Below are 23,119 nucleotides of genomic sequence, written 5' to 3' on the forward strand. Positions count from 1 at the left end.
CAGTGGGTTTCCATGGCTGAGTGGGGATTCAAACTTTCTTCTCCAGAGTTGTAATCCAACGCTCAAACTGCTATGCCACACTGGCTCTCTAATTAGCATGACCAGTGAATTATCTACCTCCTTGGCCAATCATTGAATCAATTAACAAACGTAAGATTGGCAAGATAGGCAACTCTTTGAAAGGCTGAAAGAAGTAGAACGGATTCTTAATTCCTCAGTGTGTCCTTATTGTTGAGGCTAGTTTGGTATATTTCTGCTAAGTAAGATTTTCTAAATGGCCATATTTTTCCCTTTCCAGATGGATTAGAAAGTGCTGGAACTCCCCTGATAAGCATGTTTGGTATCTTTACGTACTGCCTCTTCTTGCTTTTTATTGATAGTTGACTTCTTTCAACTAATGTCCACTTACATATCACCAAATGGGGACATTATATCTTCAAACAAAGAGTTCACATATGCTATTAGTATAATTTAATTAAAGATATAATGCAATTACAGTAAGAGAACTGTGACCAGGTGGCCTGTGGGCCTGCTTGATGTTCACTGTTAATGTGCAACTTTGAAGCTTCTGATCTTCATCTTATGGTAGCTTATCTTTAAAGCAGATTTGGAATGTATCTGTGCTGCAGAAATAATGTAGTTTGACATTGACTGCAGAAATAATGTAGTTTGCTTTAACTGAAATGTTTCCATCCTACAGGATCCTGTGACAGTAGTTTAGTGAGATACCAGCACTCTTTGGTAGAGAAGGCTAAATACCTTGTAAAATTGCAAATCCAAGGATTCTGTAGGATGGAGCTACAGCACTTAAAGTGATGCAAAACTGCATTATTTCTACAGTGTAGATGCATCCTTGGACACCTCTTCAGCTACAAGCCTGGCCTCTGTAAATTAGGCAACAATGTCAGTCTAGTACCAGCTGTCAATACGTATTTACCTTATCCTTAGAGCAAGGATGGGTATCATGCATTGTTCCTGATGGTGGACTGTAATAACTGCAACTCTAAGCATTGTTCACCATTGACAACATCTGAAGAGTCAGATGACTCCCAGCCCTGCTTTAGAGAGCATCTGACTTAATTGTTTGTATGTTTTGGGCCTAAATCCAATTGTTTACACCTACTAATGTGTATCACTTGGAACCTGATAAGTTAACGCTTATAAAAGTTCAGTTGTTTCAGTGGGCCTACTTTAGTTGGGACTAATAATTGGATTTAGGTTTGTAATTGAGGTTCTATCACGGTTGGTCCCACAGTTACAACCTTTGCGCTGACATAACTCCTGTTGCCTTTTTACCTCTAAGATCCCTTCTTGAATCTGTCCTTGGGCCTCAAGATGATCACTATTGGACCAGGAGCTGTGTTGATCACTGGGTTCAGTGTGGTCAAGCATGAACAATTTTGCTTGTTAATAATTAAATTAAAACATCCAGACAGAGATGAAGAAAATAAAAACAATAAAGATTTATTGTACATTGGCCCTCCATATCCACAGATTCTGCAATCATCTATGGCTTGAATCTATTTTTAAAAATCCCCCCCCCCCCCCAAAAAAAAGAGAGAAAGAAAGAATAGAAAAAAAGGCAAACTTTGATTTTGCCATTTTATATAACGAACATCATCTTACTGTGCCATGTATATAATGGGATTTGATCATCCACGCGTTTTGGTATCAAGGGAGGTCCTGGAACCAAATCCCAGTTGATACCAAGCGCTCACTACCGTATAACAGATAAAATAATCAGATTCAAACCTTTTATCATGGCCTGTACAGACTGCCAAAATAAAGCTGCTTCGGGTCTCTTTGGAAGTATGCTATTTAAATGATGCATGGGTCCTAAAGTCCGAGGTCCGCCAAAGCCACACTCCATCCTAAGCACTGGAAGTGCAGTTTGGTGCAGCTTCCGGATTCTAAGGATGCTGCATCTAAACAGCATCAAAGAGACCCGAAGCAGCTTTATTTTGGCAGTCTATAACAGACACATGTTACACTTTGTCCTGAACTCTCCACATTCACAGAAGTCCTTATTCAGATCTGTGCCGTTCCCTCATCCTATGCAACTCTATCTCTATCTCCACCTGGCCCTATCTAAGTGTTTTACACACTAGCCTCCAGGCTATATCCTTTTCTCCATAGCTCTTTCCTTCCATTGGCTGCAGTTGGTTGGCTCTACCCAGGCTTGCTAAACCTTTTAATTCACAGGAGGGTCTATTTTGCTTGCCAAGAAATTGTTCTCTGTCTATGTGGACTGGAAAAAAAAGCATAAAAGTCAACTTAATTATTTTCTTAAATTATACATTGGCAAGAACTTTTGCAACACACTTCTAAGGCTTCATCAGGGAATTCCTGCCTTTACAGTCTCATGGGCTAAAAATGTGCCTTTGTGAAAATGAAAAGATGAGACTGTTGGGGAACAGTGTCAGGTTCTATGTCTCTCTTTGTACAAATGCACTGTATTCACTGACCTAATTGTAGCCACCTATGAGAGACTTTGTGTTGTGGTTGCATCCATAATACCGGTACTGTACATGATGTGTTCTTTCTTATTTTTATTTTTTTACTCTTCTAGAATTGTGGCTGCTATTTTTCCACCAGCAGTTGTCACAACACCAAATTCTATACTGATCCAGTGGAAGCTGTGAAAGACATACCTAATGGGTCCACTCTCCTTGTTGGTGGTAAGTATTGCAATCTGCTGTTTTCCTCTAGGCTGGATTAAAGTGATTGGAGACCTGGATCACTTCTTAAAACAAAGCTCTTTTTGTTTAAATATGTGAACTACTGTAGGGTTGATGACATAGGCTGCTGCCATGCTGCACAATTAATGCTGTTTGACACCACTTTAGCTGTCAGGGCTCCACCTTGTGGAATCTGGGGATTTGTAGTTTGTTGTGGCATCAGAGCTTTCTGATTAGAAGGTTAAATATCTCACAGAACTACAAATCCCAATGTTCCATAGCATTGAGGCATGGAAGTTAAAGTGGTGTCAAACTGCATTAAGTCTACACTGTTGATGCAGGCTCAGCCTTATTTATTATTTAATTTCTATCATCCTGTCAGAAAGTTAATGTAATCATATACCAACTTACAATCATGTAAAGTTGAATTGTGTCATTGTGCAACATTTGTATTCTTAGGAGGGGAGCACAGCCATAGCTACAACACTGAGGTGCTGTTGTTCATGTAGCCAGCACTACGTCCCAATGTGCAATGGGAATCCTTTTGTGCAATGTGACATCTTCTGTGGTGCCCCTTTGTACATCATTGCAATTCACTATCATGCTTGTGTATCATGCTTGTATACAATGACGCAACTCTGTCATTGTAAAGTTATGCATCATTGCCTCTTATGCAAAATCTTGTCACAAACATCAAGAAGTAGCAGTGTAAAAACCTTCCTTGCGTGAACCCTTTTCCAGCCCTGCAATGTCAGTGAGACTAACAGACTAATCCAGTGCAGCGTTACTCAGTTATTCCAGTAATTCATGAGATGTTGATGACAACAGAAATACTGGGAAATTCAGGAAGTAAGTGGAGAAGAAAAAGGAAACAAAGGCGCATTACAGACCGCCGAAAAGCGGCGGCCTGCACCCACCCCTTTCCCCACCGGATTGGAGCCTCAGTGGTGAGAGCGGCAGCCGCTGAGGCCCCGATCCGCCACTTTCCAGGCTGCGGGGAAGCGGCAAAAGGCCTCTTCCCCGCAGCCCGGAAAGGTGTGTCCTTGGGGCTTCAAGCCCCAAGGACACCCTGCGGTGGCGGGGAGGAGGACAAAGGGGCCGCTTGGCCCCTTTCTCCTCTGCGTGGCTGGGCGCAGCCGTCTGAAGGCTGTGCCCAGCGATGCAAACGGCAAAAGGGGCTTCGTTTCGGAGCTCCTTTTGCGGCCGGGGAAGGGGCGTACTATGCACCCTGGCGCGGCGTGGCGACATCACGTCCGCGCCGCCTCATATAGAGGTGGCACGGTCGTGATGTCGTAATGGCGGCAGCCGTGTGGAATGGACGCCACCATTTTGTGCACGCTCTGCGCATGCTAGGGTTGGGGGCGTCCAGAAAGGACGCCCCTTTCTAACCCTAGCACGCGCGGAGCACATACTTTTAGGCCCGTTTGTAACGGGCCAAAGTCTGCTGCATCTTTTCCTTTCAGCACTAAAGCTTGAAGCAGTTGCACCAAGTGAACCATTGATAATCCAGCCCTGACTCTTCCTTAAATAATTTGTTCAGTTCCCAGCCATGAAAATAAAAGATAGGTTCCCAGTTTTCAACATTGCCAGTGGGGCTTACTTGATTTCCAGTCAATAGATAGAAGGGGAATGGGCTTTCAGATTACTCCTTCTCATAGCCGTCCATTCCTCTATAGGTCTGTTTAGGCTCCCCCCCCCCCCCACCGCCATTTGCTGAAAATGCCAAGGTAGGAACAGAATGACATGCTTGCTGGTCCCACATCCAGTGTCAGCATTCTTCCAGGTTTATCCTTTGCATGCTTGGCAGGAGATCTGAGAGTCTTCTATGCACACTGGCTAGGGGCAGTGGCATCACTAGAGGGGTGCCGGGGATGGATACTGCACCAGGGAAGAGGTGACACCACTACTCCTCAAACACCTACCTTTTGGCAGAAACGGACTGTGGCATTTGCCTTCTTCCCTTTAAAAATGCTTTAAGAGATAGTGGGAGTGGGTTGATGCTCAGTGGGAAGGGAAAGGAGGGGCCCCATAATTTTTTGAAATTAAAATTTCTGATTTCAAAATTTTAAAGTTTTGAATTTAAAAAAAATGCAATGAAATTTTTATTTTTAAAATTCTTTTAATATTTTATGTTAAAAACACATTTTAACCAAACCTTCAGTATGTATATGTAAATATATTTAGGTTGTGCGTATGATATTGTAATTGGAAGGTATCATTTTAATTTTGTTAGTTGCTTATGTCACAACTATTAGCATGACATTCAGTGGTATATAGGAATTACAATTTATGTGTAACATTAGTGGAAAAAAGCCCTAACTGTCATCTTTCGGCCTCTGAGGGAGAGAGAAGGCTGGCCCAGTTCCATCAGGGGCTAGCCTGAAGACAGAGGCTCCTCCCTCCCTAACTGTCATCTTTCAGCCTCTGAGGGAGAGAGTAGGCTGGCCCAGTACCATCAGGGGCTAGCCTGAAGACAGAGGCTCCTCCCTCCCTAACTGTCATCTTTCGGCCTCTGAGGGAGAGAGCAGGCTGGCCCAGTACCATCAGGGGCTAGCCTGAAGAAGAAGAGCCCTCCCTCCGGTCCATCTGCCTTGGTCCAGGCCTCAGAGGGAGAGAAGAATGCTGGACCTGATTCCCTCCCCCCTCACCATTCCCTTCTCCTTTTGTGTCGTGTCTTTTAGATTGTAAGCCTGTGGGCAGGGAACTATCTGTTATCCCCTCTATTGTAAACCGCTCGGATTCCCAGTGATTGGGCGGTATATAAATAAAACCTATTATTATTATTATTATTATTATTATTATTATTATTACTACTACTACTACTACTACTACTACTACTAAGGATTCTGTATAGTGTGAAATGGCTAGGGGTGGGCAACAAGAAACCTAGTAGCTACGTGTAGCTACTATCCCTGTTTTTCTGGCCCTGCCACTAAAACAAATGAAAATAGAATTGCTAGTCCTTGAAGCCAATAGAAGCAATGCTTCTCCTTTAAAACAAAATGCAGTTAACTTGTTCTCTGCCTGCCCTCTTTTTACAAAATGGGAGGCTACATCTGCACTGCAAAAATAATGCAGTTAACTGGTTTAACTGCCATGGCTTCATTTATGAAATACTTTGATTTGTAGTTTGTTGTGGCATCAGAGCTTTCTGACAGAGAAGGTAAATATCTTACAAAATTACAAATTCCAGAATTCTATAGCATTGAGCCATGGGCAGTTAAAGCAGGATCTAGCTGCATTATTTGTCTAGTGCATATGCAGCCAAAATTGACTTGGGAAGGTGAAGTGGCCCATGATGGGTCTGGATTTAGGTGATGGGGGCAAGAAAATTGTCTCATGCCCCTACTGCCCAAGTTGTCTAATACTTTCATAGGCTGTCCACCTGATTGAGAATTGAGGTTTTCTGCATCCTAATCTTGTGAGGTGCCCACACATGTACATCTGATGGTCTTTTTCAGAGATTTCAAAGAGAGTGGAATGGAGAGAGAAAAGTCTAAATTCTGTTGTTAGTCCTCACTAGAATAGACTCATTGAATCCCTGAGATTTACCTACACAGTGATTCACCAGTCAGAAATTGACTCAATCTGTCTAACTGGGGATAACCAAAATGAAGCTGCCTAGAGTGTGCAATCTAGCTCTCATTTATTCAGTATGAAGACTCTACTTCCATGCAATGTAAAAGATTTGAGAAAGGGCTTAGATTTTGATTGGAAGCTGAGCATCAACCTGTACAGTATTTGTCTAAACGAACTGTCTTAACACATAGCATCACTGACCTAAATCCTGGGTCTCACAAATGGATGCTCCATCTACAACAGTCTTGTTGGATCTTTCCCATAGGTTACAAGGATTCAGATTATTAGTCACATTATTGTTCTAAGGTTGTAAAAACAATAGTGGCTAAATGGAGCTATTGATGGGCCTATGTCAAAGCTTGGAAAAGTTACTTTCATTGACTGCTGCATCCACAATCACCCAGCTTGCATGGCTAGTGACCATGTTGCCCTGGAGATTTGTAAGTAGAGGTTCAAAAGCTCTGGTCTGTATTTGCATGTTCTTTTGTGGGATAGCAATAACACTCATTTTTGCCCTTGAAAGAATATAAGGTTGTATGTGCAATTTAGGGCACAAGCAAGCATGAAATAAAAAGGAGAGTCTTCAGAAGGTGTATGGTGTATGTTCTTATGATAGGTCATAAAAATCCTTAAAAGCTGTTAGGATTGTAAATTGTCTTGACTTCATCATCAAGAGAATTGCTAGGGAAGTTGAACAGCCTAGAAAGATAACTACAGGAAGCATTGTATAGATGGCTTTATTGCAGTGGAAGGGTTGTTTGACAGCCAGTGCTTTCAGAAGGGAGAAATCAGTACACAGTTCACTGAATATAAAAACCACGAGCTGTCTTGCCTGGGAAGGGGACAATAAAAGAAAGAGAAGTTGTAGGACATTTCTGTCCATCTTGACTGAATTTCTTTCTGAATATCCCTCTGTAAATGCTTTCAGTTTCCGTCCATGATTTCAGGAACTACAGTAATTTGGTTTCTTCATCTTCTCCCCCGCCACATTTCACAATCCACTTAGTTAGGTCATCCCATTAAGAAGGTCATAAGAGATGGTAAGTTTTGGATTGACTTACTGGTATATTAAAAGTACAGGAGCCCTGTCCACTTTTTCATGTGGCCACAGGAAGGCTGTGGTCTTTGTCTATTCCATGATATGATAGAGCCCCTTCTGAGTTTTCCTTTTCCTATGCTGAATAGAACCCCTTCACACAGCTGCATGGATGGGGATCTGTGCATTTTTAAATGATGGATTTGTTCACATTTGAATAATTTGTGTTTCATAGGTTTTGGTCTCTGTGGAATTCCCGAAAACCTCATAGGTGCTCTGTTGAAGACTGGCATAAAAGGGATAACTGCTGTCAGTAACAATGCAGGGTAGGTGTGCTTCTGTTCCTAGAATGCCAAAAATACAAAATCTAATTCTCTTTACTTAAGTGATAATGCATTCCTTGCTATATTATGTGCTTGTGGGGAAGCGTACCCTCTTTGTTCTTCAGAAAAAGAGTCCACAATTTCAAGGAAGTTGCCTTATATTGATTGAGTCAGACATCTGGTCTATGTAGCCCATTATTGATCACAATGGCATGGTCAACAGTAGCTTTCCAAGGTTCAGGTAGGATTCTTTCCTACCTCAACTGAAGATGCCAGGGATTGAACCTGGGGTTTTTGCATTCAGAGGAGATACTCTGACTAGAGATGTAAATTTTCTAGAAATCATTGAATCCACGGGGGAAAAACCTTTTTATTGTTTTTTTAAAGAAAAAAATTGGAGTTTTGGGGGGAAATTTTAAAAAATACACTATTAATCCCTTTCCCTCAAGACTGAAAGTCATTTTGTTATCTTATATGTGTGTGCCTTCAAGTCGCCTGTCAGTTTATGGTGACCTCATGAATTTCATAGAGTTTTTTAGGCAAGGGATATACTAAAGAGGTGGTTTTGCCTGATCCTTCTTCTAAAGTATGATCTATAACACCTGATACTCATTGATGGTCTCCCATTCAAGTACTAACCAGGTCTGACCCTACTTAGCTTCCATGAACAGACAGTATCTAGTGCCTGTAGGATACATAAATTCATTATATATAACTTTGGCACGTTTATTATATTATGATATTTGCTATATTAAAACTATAGTACATTTTTTTCAGAATATAATTGCAAATTGAACTTTTTAAAAACTTTTCCTCCCACATATGGAACTACATACTTTTGAATTGTAAAAGACACCTAAATTGTAAGGAACCTCTTTGGTTTTGCCAGTGTGAGGAGAAGGCAAGAAACCCAGTTAAGCAGACATAATGTTCTCATTTCCCTACAAATGAACAGGAAACCAAGGCCAAGAATTACAGGGATCTGAAATGTACATAATCTTAAAGAAAAGTCTTCCCCTTCCATGGTTTTTAGAAATTATTTAGGTGCAGTTAATATGTGAATGCCTTGTCTTAAACATTCTATCACCATTTCAAAACAAAACATTTCATAATTCATTTTTTTCCAAAATCTTTCTGGAAAAAAGGCTTAAAAAGTCCTGAAAAACACCCCCCATTTTTTCTGCCTGAGCCTTCATGTCTCTAGCTGTGCTGCTGAAACAACAGATTCAACTTCACTAAGGTTTGAAGTACTAGGGATTGTTCTTGCGTACATTCTTCTTTTTTTGCTGTAGTTATTTTGATTTAATTTTTTGTGGGGCTGTTACAGCTGTAGTGCATTGATATAATCAGTGCAGAAGCAGTGCATTGCCACTCATGTAACACAAGCAAGTTAATTTTTTTGTCGCCTGTGTACTATAGTGAACTGTATTCGGTTAACTGTATTTTACTATAAGAGATTCTCCTTTGAAATAAGGGGCCCTGTGAGAGCAGAGCTTCATAGATGAACACAAAAAATTGACAGATAATTTTTTCTCTGTTATGGAAGTCATCTAAGTGCAGTTTACAAATTGCCCTGAGAAAGAAGAAAACACTGTCAATTTCAACAAATCTTTAAAAAAACACCTTCATAGATAAAAGGACTGAATGTGCCATTACTGAGTTGTTGATCCTTATCTAGTCCAGTTCCAGTTCCAGTTCCAGATCCATCTGTAAATGGACCCTGGGTAAGATGTAATGCCCTCCCCTTCTCCCTTCAATCAGTACACCAACTATGGTTAAAGTAAACAACAGGCAGGGGAGGGAGTTTATGGAAATTGACCCAGAGCTAATCTAAGTAAGACTCTTGATGGGCTTAAGCACATTTAATGCTGGGCTGGATTGTTGCCAAGTGATCAGTGTTCTGAATTGGAGTACAGATCATTTTCAGAAGCTTGATTCCCTGCCACTGGCTGATAGCCCGCTGGGTGACACAGCTACTGCAGCTAGACCCAAGTAGTGCTGCCAAGTCCCTACAAAAGGAAGTTGTTTTTGTTGTTTGCCTTCAAATCATTTCTAATTTATGACAACCCTAAGGCGACCCCATCACAGGGTTTTTTGTGGCTGAGAGTATGTAACTCTCCCAAGGTCATCCAGTGCGTTTCTATGGCCGAGTGGGAATTCAAACCAGAGTTACAGCCCAGTGCTCAGACCGTTACACTGGTTCTTTACAGCATGAAGTACCTGCAGTTTAAGGCATTTCCTGCTCTGTCTTGTCATCATGACTTGAAGAAATAACTGGAAATGCCCTTTGGTATATATGGGCTAAATGGCAAATGCAGGGGAGAGTATTTCTTTTGGGTTGGGGGTCACAGGCTGTCAGTGGTAGGACTACTGTAGTTCTCCAGATCACACCACATGCCCATTCATTTGTTCTCATATGCCTATTCTGTCACCTCCTCTCTTGTATATTCTCCTTGGGTGATGTACAAGATCGTTAATCATCCCAGATACTTTGTCTTCAATTAATTGTACCTGGTTAAAAGCTTGAAGTGTTTTCAATGTTCTTCTCATTTTATCTTTACTTGGTAAAAGATAAAATTGGCAGTGTTTTATCAACGAACACTGGTATATCATGACAGGTACCTTAACATGGCTTAAAAAAGCCCTCCAACAATCCATGGTCCTGGCAATACATGTTCTCCCCTAGGATTTCATGCCACCCAAGACCAGCAATTTCGTTGAAATTAACGTATTATTGCTGTTAACGTGTCTCAAACCAACTAGGCAGAGGATTTGAATGCTTGAACTGTGGAAAGCCAGGATCAGGCTTGCTGTGCTGAAACACTTTCCTCCAATGTTATGCTTCACAAGTTAAACATTGACATTTTTTTTCTTCCTTCCTTTATCTATACTACTATTGACTGTGTAGCCAAATGATAAGATAATACTGATTCTTCCATCATTAAAACACTCCTAGTCTCTTTTCATTACCCAATTTAGCTCTCATTGCTGGGAACCTGATATGATGTATTGAGAATATATAAAGTGATAAACAGTATATTTAACTGTGGACAGGTGTTGCCCTGCTGCTTAAGAAATATCAAAATTCTGTAGTTATTCAGTTCTTTTTCAGATGTGAGTTGAGACATATTTAGGGGGTTTACTGAAAAGCTGAGCAACTTGATATATTTTGAACTTCTTCCTTCTTTCCATAGTAGTAATGCTTCCCCAATCTATAGCCTGTGCTTGTCTACCAGGAGATCTTTCACTTTCATTTATGCTGCTAGCATTGCATCTTCACATCTCAGTTGACAGATGTCCTGTCCAGGTTAGGAAACTGTATGGGGAAGGGCAGCAGATATAAGGAGAGACATGACATTACTTAACAACATTTTTCATTTCATGGTTGATCTGTGTAAGTCTTTCATTTTGGGAGTGTTTGGGGCCTCAGGGGACTAGACAAGTGAATCTGCCATATTTTTGTCTGGCTTCATGTGAAAAATCAACAAAAAATATTCCAGAATTTTTTTTAAAAAAACCATAGTTATGAGGGTTTGGAGGGGTCTCCAACATATCTGAGGGTCTCTGAGCCACAAAAGTAGAGTTTGGGGGTCATGCTTGATTATAGAATTTTTGATTCTTTTGGATATTGGAATAATTGCATATACATTATTAGACTAAGATATCTTGGAGATGCAGTGTGACATGGTGATTTGAGTGGCTGGACTGCGTCTCTGTAGACCAGGTTTTGAGTCCTGCTCAGCCATGAAACCCACTGGGTGATCTTGGGCAAATCACATGCTCTCAGTCTTAGAGGAAGGCAATGACAAACCTCCTCTGAACAAATCTTGCCAAGAAAACCCTATGAGAGGTTCGCCTTAAGGTCACCATAAGTTGGAAACAGCTTGAAGGCACACAACAAAAACAGTTCAGGGGAAAAGAGCACCTGTCAGGAAACTGAGGAGCTGAATTGCTGGTGTGAATAAGTTCTTAGTGTACCCTAGCGCTTCTTGCACTGTTGTGTCCAAAGTCACTCGAGTGCTCCCTCACCACTACTTCACATTGTATGTTAATGGGGTGGGGGCAGGGTGACCAGATGTCCTCTTTTTCTAGGGCATGTCCTACATTTCTACCTACTACCTTCGGGAGGAATTCCAAAATATCCTCCATTTTGAGCATGCCTAAGTAGCATAAATTTATATTCGTTTTTAGCCTTTGTTTTGTAATGTCCTACATTTTTTTTAATGTTCTACATTTTACAGTGTCTTCTTCCTCTTTGCAGTTATGACATCTGGTCACCCTGGCTGGGAGGAAAGCTAGGAAGACATTTTGGCTGTACAGTAGTGTTGTACAAACTCTCCAGTCCCCAGTGACCTCTTGATAGAGATATGTTATGCTTTCTTCTCATAGAACTCAAAGTGACATACAGTGGTGCCTCGGGTTACGAAATTAATTCGTTCCGCCATTCCTTTCGTAACCCGAAAATTTCGTAACCCGAAAAACTTTTCTGTTAGCACTGGAAAGCCTATAGCTGCACTTTGCAACATTTGAATTTCGCGCCGAAATGAATTTCGTAACCCGAAAAATATTTCGTAACCCGAAACAGTTTTTGCCAATCCAACTTTTTCGTATCCCGGAAATTTCGTAACCCGATCATTTCGTATCCCGAGGCACCACTGTACATGCCTTCCTCAGCCAGCCTTCAATCCAGACACTGATGAGAAACAGACTAACATAGCTGTAGCATAATTGTTGCATCATATGCTTTTCTTAGCTGGCTTAAAATGACTTGGTATAAATACTCTCATTAATTATTCTTGGTGCTGTTTAAGACACATTGCACGGTACCTGCATTGTACCATGCAATGTTTTTTTTGTGCTTTTGTTCAGACTGGCAGCCAGCCAGCTAGACACGTTTTCTTTCAAGACACACCACTTGTACCCTCTCTCTTTTCTTTCTCACCCCTCCCCCGCCGCCGCCCATTTCCAACATTTTTTGCAATTATTAGGAATGGTTAAACTTTGTTGGCTCATTTGGGTTTCTCCACTTGGAGAAATTTTGGAGTTTTTCTTTCTGAAGACATTTTTTTTTGTATTTTTGCAAAACATTGGGTTCCCCCCAGTCTGATGACATATTTCTATTTTGCATGGAATGTGCTGTTTTAGCTTCGTTAGGACGCACATGGATAGTAATTATATGATACTATCTGTGATGTTGCACATGCAATGTTAATCTTCTGCAGTTTCGAGCTTATTCTTCTAGTTGTGTCTCAAATATATGATTTTTCTTTTTTCACCTTGTCATTCACTTAGTGCAGGGGTAGGCAACCTGCAGCCCGCGGGCCGGATGCGGCCCGGCAAGGCCTTGGGACCGGCCCCAGCCCGGTCCTGCCGCCGATTACCGCCGGAGCCTTTGGCCTCTAGCGTGAGGGTGTGGGGCCTTTGGCCTATCAGGAGGAGGTGGGCAAGGGGGGGCAAGCGGCGGGCAAGGGGGGCAATTGTCTATAGAAGCATTTATATTAACATTTTTTAAAAAATCAGCAAATTTTTAGCGTGCCCTCCATTTTTAAAATAAAAAGTGTCCTCCATTTGAATTTTTTGTCCTACATCTGTCCTGGTTTATTTATCTATTTATTTATTTATTACAAAATTATTTAATTATTTATTTTTTGGCTTCGGCCCCCCAGTTGTCTGAGGGACAGCAACCTGGCCCCCGGCTCAAAAAGGTTGCCTATCCCTGACTTAGTGAGTGAATGAAAGGAATAGAGGCTGTGTGGGGTCATGTTGACTGTTGGCCAAGTATTTGTTTGAACTATTTTTAATTCCTTGTCATCTGTTGTGCTGGTACTGTGCCTAACTCATTTATTGCTTGGCTGCCAACACTTCACCCACGAAGATGTACACTGAGATGTTGACCCAGGGCCTTGCTTTATGTTTTAGTAAGAGGACTGGTGTGTAGAAGAGAGCATGACAGAAACATTAAAGTTAAGTGTGGTGTTCAGTGGCCATAGAGAAATGTTAAATGCTAGGTCTTCCAGTTTGTATATGTATGGTTACCAACAGGACATAATACTCCTTAGGACTTCAGATATTAAAGAAGAATCATGTTGATTAAGACCAAATCTGCATATAGAAAAATGTTTTGGTCACACTGTGTCAAACCACTGTGCTATACTTATGTTCTTTTATTTCTTTTTCTCAGCAACTGATGGACAGATATACCAGACATCCTGATATTAGAGAGAGTGGGTATCTTTCATGACTAGTAGCTATAAACAACAACAACAACAACAACAACAATAATAATAAACAATCTATAAACAATCTCATCTCCTTTTCAATTAGTCCAAGTTGGTCATCATTATATCTTATGGCAGTGAGTTTGCTTGGAGGTGAATTTGCTTTCAGATTCTAGGCCAACTCTCAGCACAGTGTGGGATATCAAGAGCTGGAGCATCTCCAAAATATGATTTTCCAGCTTTCAGCAAGGGATAGCCCACCATATGGTAATTCATTCTTTTTTTCAATTCCTATTATTGTGGAAGAAGTTTCTCCTAAATCAGGAGTGGGGAAAATGTGGCATGTGAACTGCATGCAGCCACTATCCATTTTTTTTGTGGCCCTAGGATCCACGTAAGAAATTCAATTGGGGACATAAGTTGTCCTAATTTATCAAAAACATGATTGTCTTAATCCCCTCCTTGGCTAAAGATTGATTGAACATAGAGTAAATCAAATCTTAAAAAGACTACAGTGCACCTGCATCATACACAGGCACGTCATACGCGCTGGAAACTGCCGGAAAAAAGCCTCGCTTGCCCTGGAATAAGTAATGGGGTGTGTGATTGCGGTGCTCGCGTGGCACCACACAATGCCGCATGGTGGGCACGAACCCCATTACTTCCAATGGGACTCAAGCGTACGCATTTTTCTTTTAGGCGGGGGGGGGGGGGGGTCTGGAATGGATCCCCGCATAAAGAAAGGAGGCACTGTACTTTTTTTTAAAAAGAAAAGTTATTTACATTCAGAAGGGATCTCAATTACATAGAATAATGTTCAAGTACAACAAAAGGAGGGGAAAAAATGAAACGAGGAAAAATAACCAAATTAGTTTTAAGTTTCTATTAAGGCTGACCAAATGGCCAAATCTAGCACTGTTGGAATAGCTATCCATTGGATCACAGGTAGAGAAAAATTGTCTTCCCAGTAATAAAATATCATTCTTTTAGCTGTTTAAAAGGGCATGAAAAATCCACTTCTGTTGGCCATTTGATAATTTCTAAGAAACAGGTAAATTAAAAAAAAAAAAAAAGAACATGTGTATCCCTGAATATCAAGGAACTTTCTAATACCAAATTTACTTGTGTGGTTACTGTGTTAATTTATATTAGTAATATTACCAGGAAGCCATTCATGCCACACAGTTATAGCACTATCATCCTACTTTAACTGTTAACTGGATTTGTGGCTTCTGGCTGTGCAGCATTTGAACTTCATTGGATTTGTTCATACTCATGTTGACATATAACTGCGACAAATCATGCAGCTTGAGATTGCCAAATAAATAAAACTAGAAGATGTTTGTAAATAAATTTTCAGATCAGTTCATTCATCTTAAAATTATTTTTTTAAAATATACTTTACTGAACATTGTTTATTTTTTAATTAATGGTATTCTTACACATAAGAATATATAGCTTCTAATTTTAGATGGGAGGTTATTAAACATGCTGACAGGGTCAAATTGTTCTGGTATTCTTATAATACAGAGGCTCTAAAGGCCAGTAACTGTGTCAACAAGCTTGTGTGCTGCTCAGACTACAGATGAAGAATGGAAACACAGCCACTGAAGTCAGCTGCTACATTAGAGCAGTGTGTCATACAGAAGTGACAAAGATTAACCTTGACTTGTAGTCCCTATTAGATGCCATTTCCTAGGTTTGTGTCTTTGTGACACATGTGGGGGAAAAAGCAATGAACAATTTGTGATTTGTTTTCCCACCATCCCATCATTAGACTTTGGCTGGGAGCAGATGGAGGGGGAAAGGCAGCTCAATCTAGATTTTCCCGATTCTTATGGAGAGCCTGCCGACTGCACTGTGAAATGGGGTGGATTGTTTCTTTTAGACCATGTGGAGAGTCCCATAATCACTCAAGGCTAAAAAATGGAATTTTTAACAGAATAAAAGTGTTTTGGGCTGGTATTTATCACATGATGTTATGTCTGTCTTGCTGCTTCTTTGCATTCCATTTGTTACTATTGTGCACATTTTCATTGACGGGCAAAACCCATCAATAGGCTCTCAGTCTCACTGCTATTCCATTTCAGTTGTGGTGAGATAGGGTTCTTCCACTGTAGTTCTGCTTCCCAGGCAGTCATGTGTGAGTGGGCATGCTTCTGCTCCTCTCCTTTTCTCCCCCTTGCAGTGATCATGGATCCCAGTACCTTCCCTAACCTGGCTGTTGTGTGCATATTATAACTGGATCGCTTGCTGCCCCACTTCCTCTTAAAGCGCAGGGCAGCTGGGTGAAACCAGCACCTTCCTGAATCCTGCTGCTGTGTGTACAGTACATTCACGCAGCGGCCAGCTTCAGGAAGGTGTTGGCAACTGGGATTGCCTGTTCCCATTTCCTCCCAGAACATGGGACTACTGTGTAAATGTATGCACAGCAGCAACGAGCTTTGGGAGGGGAGAGGAAGAGCGGTCCCAGCTGCCAACACCTTCCCGAAGTCATCTGTTGTGTGCACATTCACACAGCAGCCAGCTTCGAAAGGTGGCTGGCTGTCACAACTGGTTGTCCTCCCACTTTACTTTTGGAAAATGGTGTTTGGCAGTGTGCAAAACAGATCATGTGCCCTTGGGTTGTCAAAGTGCTGTCCTGGGGAAAAGTGTGATAAAAAAATTGTTGCCAGGAATTGAACCCTGGTCCCCAGAGTAGCAACTCAACACTGAAACCACTATGCCATAACTGGAGTTACATAACTGGAGTTACATAACTAGAGGGTGGGAGCAGCCACCAAGAAGGCTCTCTTCATATCCTCAGAAGTGAGCCTATGATTGTAGTAGGATTGAGAAGAAACTTTAGATTCGACGGTCTCTATGGTTGTTTCCAACTCGATAATTCTATAGCAATGAGTGTAGTTGCCTGAGGTTTGGAAACTTTTGTCCAAGGGAGACTAGAATGGTTCTCTCAGTCCCAAAGACACTGCTTTGAAGGGAGATTGAAACCCTCCTTTAAAATGGATTCTGCTTTTTCAAGTGCGGATGTTCAGTGATGGCTGTTGTGCTATACATTTGTATCTGTACTTTAAATCTTGTAACCAGCCTTGAGTTTTAGTTTTGGGGAAAACCTGAGAGATAAATTAAAGAATAGATTCACCCTGGGTCTTGTGCCAGTAGAAAGGTAAGATATTACTGTATATACAGTGCGACCGCGCCATACGCGGCTTCCTACTTATGTGGAAGCTGCGCGACAGGAGAATGAATGGTGCGTGTGCCAATGGTGCGTGTGCGCTCTCCTGTGAGCATGAGCCCCATTCAGTAGAATGGGACTTGAGCTTATGTATTATTCGTCTTACCCAGGGTGGTGGTGGTCCGGAATGGATCCCCTGCGTAAGTCAAGGGACCACTGCACTCATGTATAATTCTAGAAATTTTACTGAAAAAGTTTTTATTTGAGCCCTACTTCCTCTTCCCAAAGATTGAAGATTGAATCCTATTGTTCAAATCCTGCTGTTCAAATATTAGGTATACTTGAAGTCAGGATTGTACAATTTTTGGTCCTCCAAATGTTGCAATTTTTATCATTTGTCACCAATGGCTGTGTTGGCTAATGCAAGTGGGAGCTGTAGTCCAGCAACATCTGGAGGGCTACAAGTTGCCCACCACTGCTTCAAATCCTTCTTGTCTTAGCACAATTTTGACTGCCATCCACATAGTTGGACTGAAGGTATTTGACCAATATAGTCATAAAGCAGATGGCATTGCTGTGAATGTTGTAACTATATTGTTTGAAAAGAACAGGAGGTAGGTTCAGGATAATCTGCGTGTAGGAAGATTTGTAGGCTGTTCTTCTGGATGAGCTAGTTCTGTTAACCTGATAAAATGTTGTGTGTGTGTGTGTGTGTGTAGAAGATAGGAAATTTAAATGAGTGAATAAACTGATAAAGTGTGTGTGTGTGTGTGTGTGTGTGTGTGTGTGTGTGTGTGTATAAGCAAAAATACAACAATAATGAAAAGTATGAGTCCAGAGTAGGTAGGGAGTGAGGCTTACTAAACATTTGTGCTACTGGATGGCAGTTGATCTATTCCTCATGACTCTCTCTTTCTAATATTGTTTAATTTATTTCCAATTTTTGCTCTGTTTACTGTAATTGATTCCCTGAAAACAACCAAGTCTAAAAAATCCCCTAAGCAAGCAAATTCCATTGTCTCAGAAATAAGCAGTTCAGTAGTATAGGTAATGCAAGAAGTGCCAAAGAACCTTCATGAATATTTAATCTCCCTGATATGCATTTGTCTGGTTCATGTTTTTGCTGAGTTGAAATCTATATATAGTCTCTAAGTGCTATATAAAAATCATTTTTTCGTTCTGTTTTAATTGTGCATTTGGTAATCAGTAATTTATTGAGTGAGGGAAACCAATGGATTAGGATAGTGCTTGACATCATAAGGTAGAAATCTCTCTAGTCCTTAACAAATTTTTTCTTGACCTTTTATTCACCGGGGAGCTATTCATGCCACACATTTATAGCACTATCATCCCACTGTAACTGATATGGTTCCATCCCATGGGATCCTGGGATTTGTAGTTTGGGGCAGTTCTGGAGCACTCTGGCTGAGAATTGTAGATGCCTCTCCCTACACTGCCAATACCATGGAATCATGGCAATTAACTTATTTCAAAAACCAAAATACTCCAAAAGCCAAAACCAATTTTGTGGGTGACTGAGATAATGACAGCTTTGCTTTCTGATGGTTCAGTATACACAAGCTTTGTATCATTGTATAGAATTACCTTCAGGCTATGTATATTTGGTGAATTTTTGTACACATATGCTAATGTAGGTATTAAAAAAACATCAAAAATCTGAAATACTTCTGGTCCCAAGCATTTTGGATAAGGGAGACTCAACCTGTATGCTAAATCAAGTAACATATCGTGGGCATGTTAGAGGGAGAGGGCCTTAGTTTTCCACATATTCTCAAAGGGATCCATAACTAGAACAAGAAGGTTAAGAATCCCAGGTGTAACCAGTACTGAGCTAGATGACCAACAGCCAGACTTGGTATAAGTTAGTTTTTTTACTGCAAACTGGCACGTTGTAAACACAAATGGCTGCTTCATAAATAAACCAACTACACAATAATGTTGGTGATGTTACACACCAAATACAAAGACCAGTATAATGCAAAGAATGCTGTAACATTAAAATAGGAATTATCATCTGTTTTTATTTCTTATAATTTGAGGACACTTATTTTCTTACATATGAAGCAGTGGATGAGCAGATCTTATTTTACATTTTAATAAGGATGGTATGGGCTAGATAAAATTACTTCAGGGTTTGGCTCCAAGTCATGAGTATTAGGTGGCCCCTCTTGTACTATAATAAGCAGACTGTTTAGTGTGTGAGTAATGCCTCCCCAGCTCCGTTAGACTATTTCGCCCCTTGTCCTGTTTTAATACAGTATTTGGGAAGGATACATCAGTTGAAGATACTGATACATATGGAGTAGACTCAGTGGCCAGAATAATGCAGTAAGGAAGAAAATGATAAACATAGGTAGCACAGAATATTTAAATTAATTTATTTGTACTGTATTATTTTTCAAGGGTTGCAAACCAAGCCAAAAAATCATGCCGGGGGAGGGAATGCACTGTAGAATTTGACAAGGCGCAAACCACAAATTTAACTTTCCAGTGCTTGGAAGCTGGAAAGAAGCGTATACCCATGAATGTCTGTGATATTACTGTATGTGACTTGGTTTGTCATGATATTTATTTAACAACCTCTTCTGGACAGGGTAGATAATTTTGGTCTTGGACTCCTACTTCAAACCAAACAAATAAAGCGCATGGTGTCTTCCTACGTTGGAGAGAATGCAGAATTTGAGCGTCAATATTTATCCGGAGAATTGGAAGTTGAGCTTACACCACAAGTAAGATGATCTAATGAGTTCTCTTTTGGGTTTAGGTGGGTTCTGGTTGGCCTAATAGTACTAGCTTTGGCTTCATTCTTTGACCTCAGTTCCAAGGCTTGCTGCATCAGGACTGTATGCCTAAGGTACTGAACAGTGTGCTTCCAGATTGTTGCAAGGTAAAATGTTAGGATAACTTTGCAGGCATATGTTTTAACTGACTATAATGGATGTCAAATTGCTAGAGCCTTATACCACTTTCTTTTAATTTTATTTATTTATTTAGAATATAATAAAAATATTAAAAAAGCAGGCTCTGCACTGACCACCTTGTAAAATTGCAAGTAATTGAAACAACAGTGGGAGTATACATAGAGATGCAGACTTATCTGCATATTTACATAAAATGTAGGAAAATTAACACTTTTTGTTTGGATTACAAATACCAAAATTTCCAAGCCAATGTGGATGTTGGTCATGTGGTCTGGGGGATTTGGGAACTATAGTTCCCAAAAGTAACATCTACAAACTCTGATTTGTATTCTGAGTGCAAGAACTGCTGACCAGCTAAGCAACCAGCTACCCCAAAATGGGAAGTGAAAAAAATTCTAAGGCATCTCTAAACTCCAGTGGAGCTCTGCCTATGCCCTCCAAAGTACTGTCTTCATTCACACAGGGTGACAATAAGGTTTAGCAAGCCTGTGCAGTTCCCTGGAGGAGCTTGGCAACCCAGTTGGTTGGGCTGAAAAGATACTCTTTATTTGTGTATATTTCTGGAATAAGAATCAGATATCAAAAACTAATCAAGTAGAAGGTTTCAATAAATAGAATAATATTTCATGAGATGTTAGGGCCGGCCATAAGGCATACTTTTACTCGTGTTTATTGAGAATTCGAGAATACTCCAATAACAAGGTTTTTTGTGTTGGGAACTGTAAGTCACTATATCTACTGCCATCTTGTGGATAAATCTGACATATGTTAGTGAATTTAGGTATTTTCTAATTTATTATTCTTGGAAACTTTTCAGAGTTTATTAAAGTCAGGAAGCCTATTTCCTAAAAGTAATAGGGTTTCATGGCACTTTGAAATTCCTCAAAATAAGAACTTTGAATTTTGATCCATAAAATAGATCATCATTCCTTTTCTCCACAGGGTAGAGAGAATGGAATAAAAATATAACTTATAATATTACAGTGGTACCCCGGGTTACGAAAATAATTCGTTCCGCCGCCGCTTTCGTAACCCGAAAGGCTTCGTAAGCCGAAAAACCCATAGGCGCTAATGGGGAAAAGCCGTGATTTGGTGCGAAATAGCGCCGAAAAGCACCAAAAATTTTTTCGTAACCCGAAAAAACATTCGTAACCCGGAACAGTTTTTTTAAATAGATTTTTTTCGTAACCCGGAAATTTCGTAAGGCGGCGCATTCGTATCCCGGGGTACCACTGTACTTATAATCATTGACAGACTCTTTTTTCATTCTTCCATAAAATATATTGGATAGTTTGGCTTTTCTTGACTGTCTTTGTAGATGATCTGCATTTTGTCAGCATAGACCCTAGGGCCTAGGGCTGTCAGAAATAATTACTACCCCTTGCAATAAAAAATTGGTTGTTTTGTTTTTGTTTTATATTGCTGAGTGTTATGTTCTCCCTTGTATTTGAATTATTTTGTGTTTGTTATTAATGGACTCGTAAACTTTGTTATGGAAAAAATAAAAAAATGGCACAAACACATAAACACTGTGACATCAGGGCAGGTCAGTCAATGGCATTAAGGGAGTTGAATTTCAGTTCAGAATTTCAACTAATAAAAGAATAACTTTTGTGAAGCTATGTCCTTGGGTTTTCTTTGCCACATAACATTCAGGAAGTTTGTATGTACTATTTGAATAATATTAGAGCTGTTTGGTAAACAAGAAAAAGAGAAGTTTGTCACTCTGGCATTTGTTTTCTTTATTTATTTGCTTAGGCTTTGCAGGCTTTTTAAGCTGACAGCCTTGCTTCCTCTTCATTACAAATGTATGTCATTATGCATTGTTTTTCTTCTCTAGGGCACTCTTGCTGAGCGGATTCGAGCAGGAGGAGCAGGGATCCCAGCTTTTTTCACCAGCACAGGATATGGAACTTTAGTACAGCAAGGAGGAGCTCCAATCAAATACAATAGTGATGGCACTGTTGCCCTTGCCAGTGAGCCAAGAGAGGTAAAATGCTTGTGATTTTGAACTGTGTTGGCACCAGCAGCTTGAGACTGGCAGTGGGTGACCATTCAGGATCTCTCCATAAACCTTTTCCTGGAGTTTTGCTTTGGGGATCAAGTGTCAAAACAATACTCTTTTAAGGGGAATTTCTAAAGCGATAGCCATGTTAGCTTGTTGAAGAGTTTTGTGGCATCTTTAAGATTAAGAAATATGTCTATAGCATGAGCTTTCATGAACTACAGTTGATTTCCTCATGTGCATGGAGTGTAATCTTAAAGGTTCACACACACATACTCACATACTTTGTGCACATTGTACCTAATGTGCACAAACTTACAGAAGTTGATTATCACTCTATGACAGTTGCATTACTGTAAGAGTAGACTCAATCATTTATTGAATGGGGAGTCAACACTAATCTAAATTTAATTGATTAAACAGCTCTGTTTTCAATAGGACTAACAATAGGATTAAGACCTGCATGTTTTAGGATAGAATATTTTTATTTACGGTCATAGACCAATAAACAATGATACCATTTACAAATATTTTAAATATCTTACTTGTTGTCAGGATGTTTTGCGTTATCACCAACGATAATTTTTCATGGGCGGCGGATGATGATGATGATGATAATAATAATAATAAAAAGTACAGTTTTCATTCCCAGTACAGTCTGTTTGTTGACATCCCACCCCAAACCATTTGCACTGTGTATATTTGTTGTTGTGTGCCTTCAAGTAATTTCTGACTTCTGGAAACCCTGTCATGGGGTTTTCTTGACAAGATTTATTCAGATTGCCATTGCCTTCCCTAGAGGCTGAGAGAGTGTGTCTTGCCCAGGGTCACCTAGTGGATTTAATTGCTGAGTGGGGAATTGAACCCTGGGCTCCAGGGTCATAATCCCAACACATCAACCACTGACTTTTGCTTCAAGTATTAAAACATTTTTAAAGCCAGTACATTTCCTTCCGCACCACCTACAGCCTCTTGTCATTCCCCAGGTCAGGGGGTGAGCAACTGTGGGAGACTAGGGAGCACTTCCTTCCCCCCTCCCCTGGTAATATATTCAGAGACATAGCTATATAACCTACCTCAATCATTTTGGGAGAGGCGGGTAAATAAAATGTATTATTATTATTATTATTATTATTATTATTATTATTATTATTATTATTATT

At 40.3% G+C, this 23,119-nt stretch overlaps 1 protein-coding gene across 2 annotated transcripts in view; it reads left to right on the forward strand.

The window, feature by feature from the left end:
* Positions 1-23,119, forward strand: part of OXCT1 (3-oxoacid CoA-transferase 1) — a 77,290-nt gene that overhangs the window by 7,755 nt on the left and 46,416 nt on the right. For both annotated transcript variants that reach the window (XM_042452653.1, XM_042452652.1), the window contains exons 2-5: positions 2,570-2,678; positions 7,529-7,619; positions 19,624-19,759; positions 21,792-21,941. In XM_042452653.1, the coding sequence (XP_042308587.1) occupies positions 2,570-2,678; positions 7,529-7,619; positions 19,624-19,759; positions 21,792-21,941 (486 nt within the window). The remainder of the gene's footprint in view (positions 1-2,569; positions 2,679-7,528; positions 7,620-19,623; positions 19,760-21,791; positions 21,942-23,119) is intronic.

Source organism: Sceloporus undulatus, chromosome 2 (genome assembly GCF_019175285.1).
Source record: "Sceloporus undulatus isolate JIND9_A2432 ecotype Alabama chromosome 2, SceUnd_v1.1, whole genome shotgun sequence".
NCBI classification, from domain to species: domain Eukaryota; kingdom Metazoa; phylum Chordata; class Lepidosauria; order Squamata; family Phrynosomatidae; genus Sceloporus; species Sceloporus undulatus.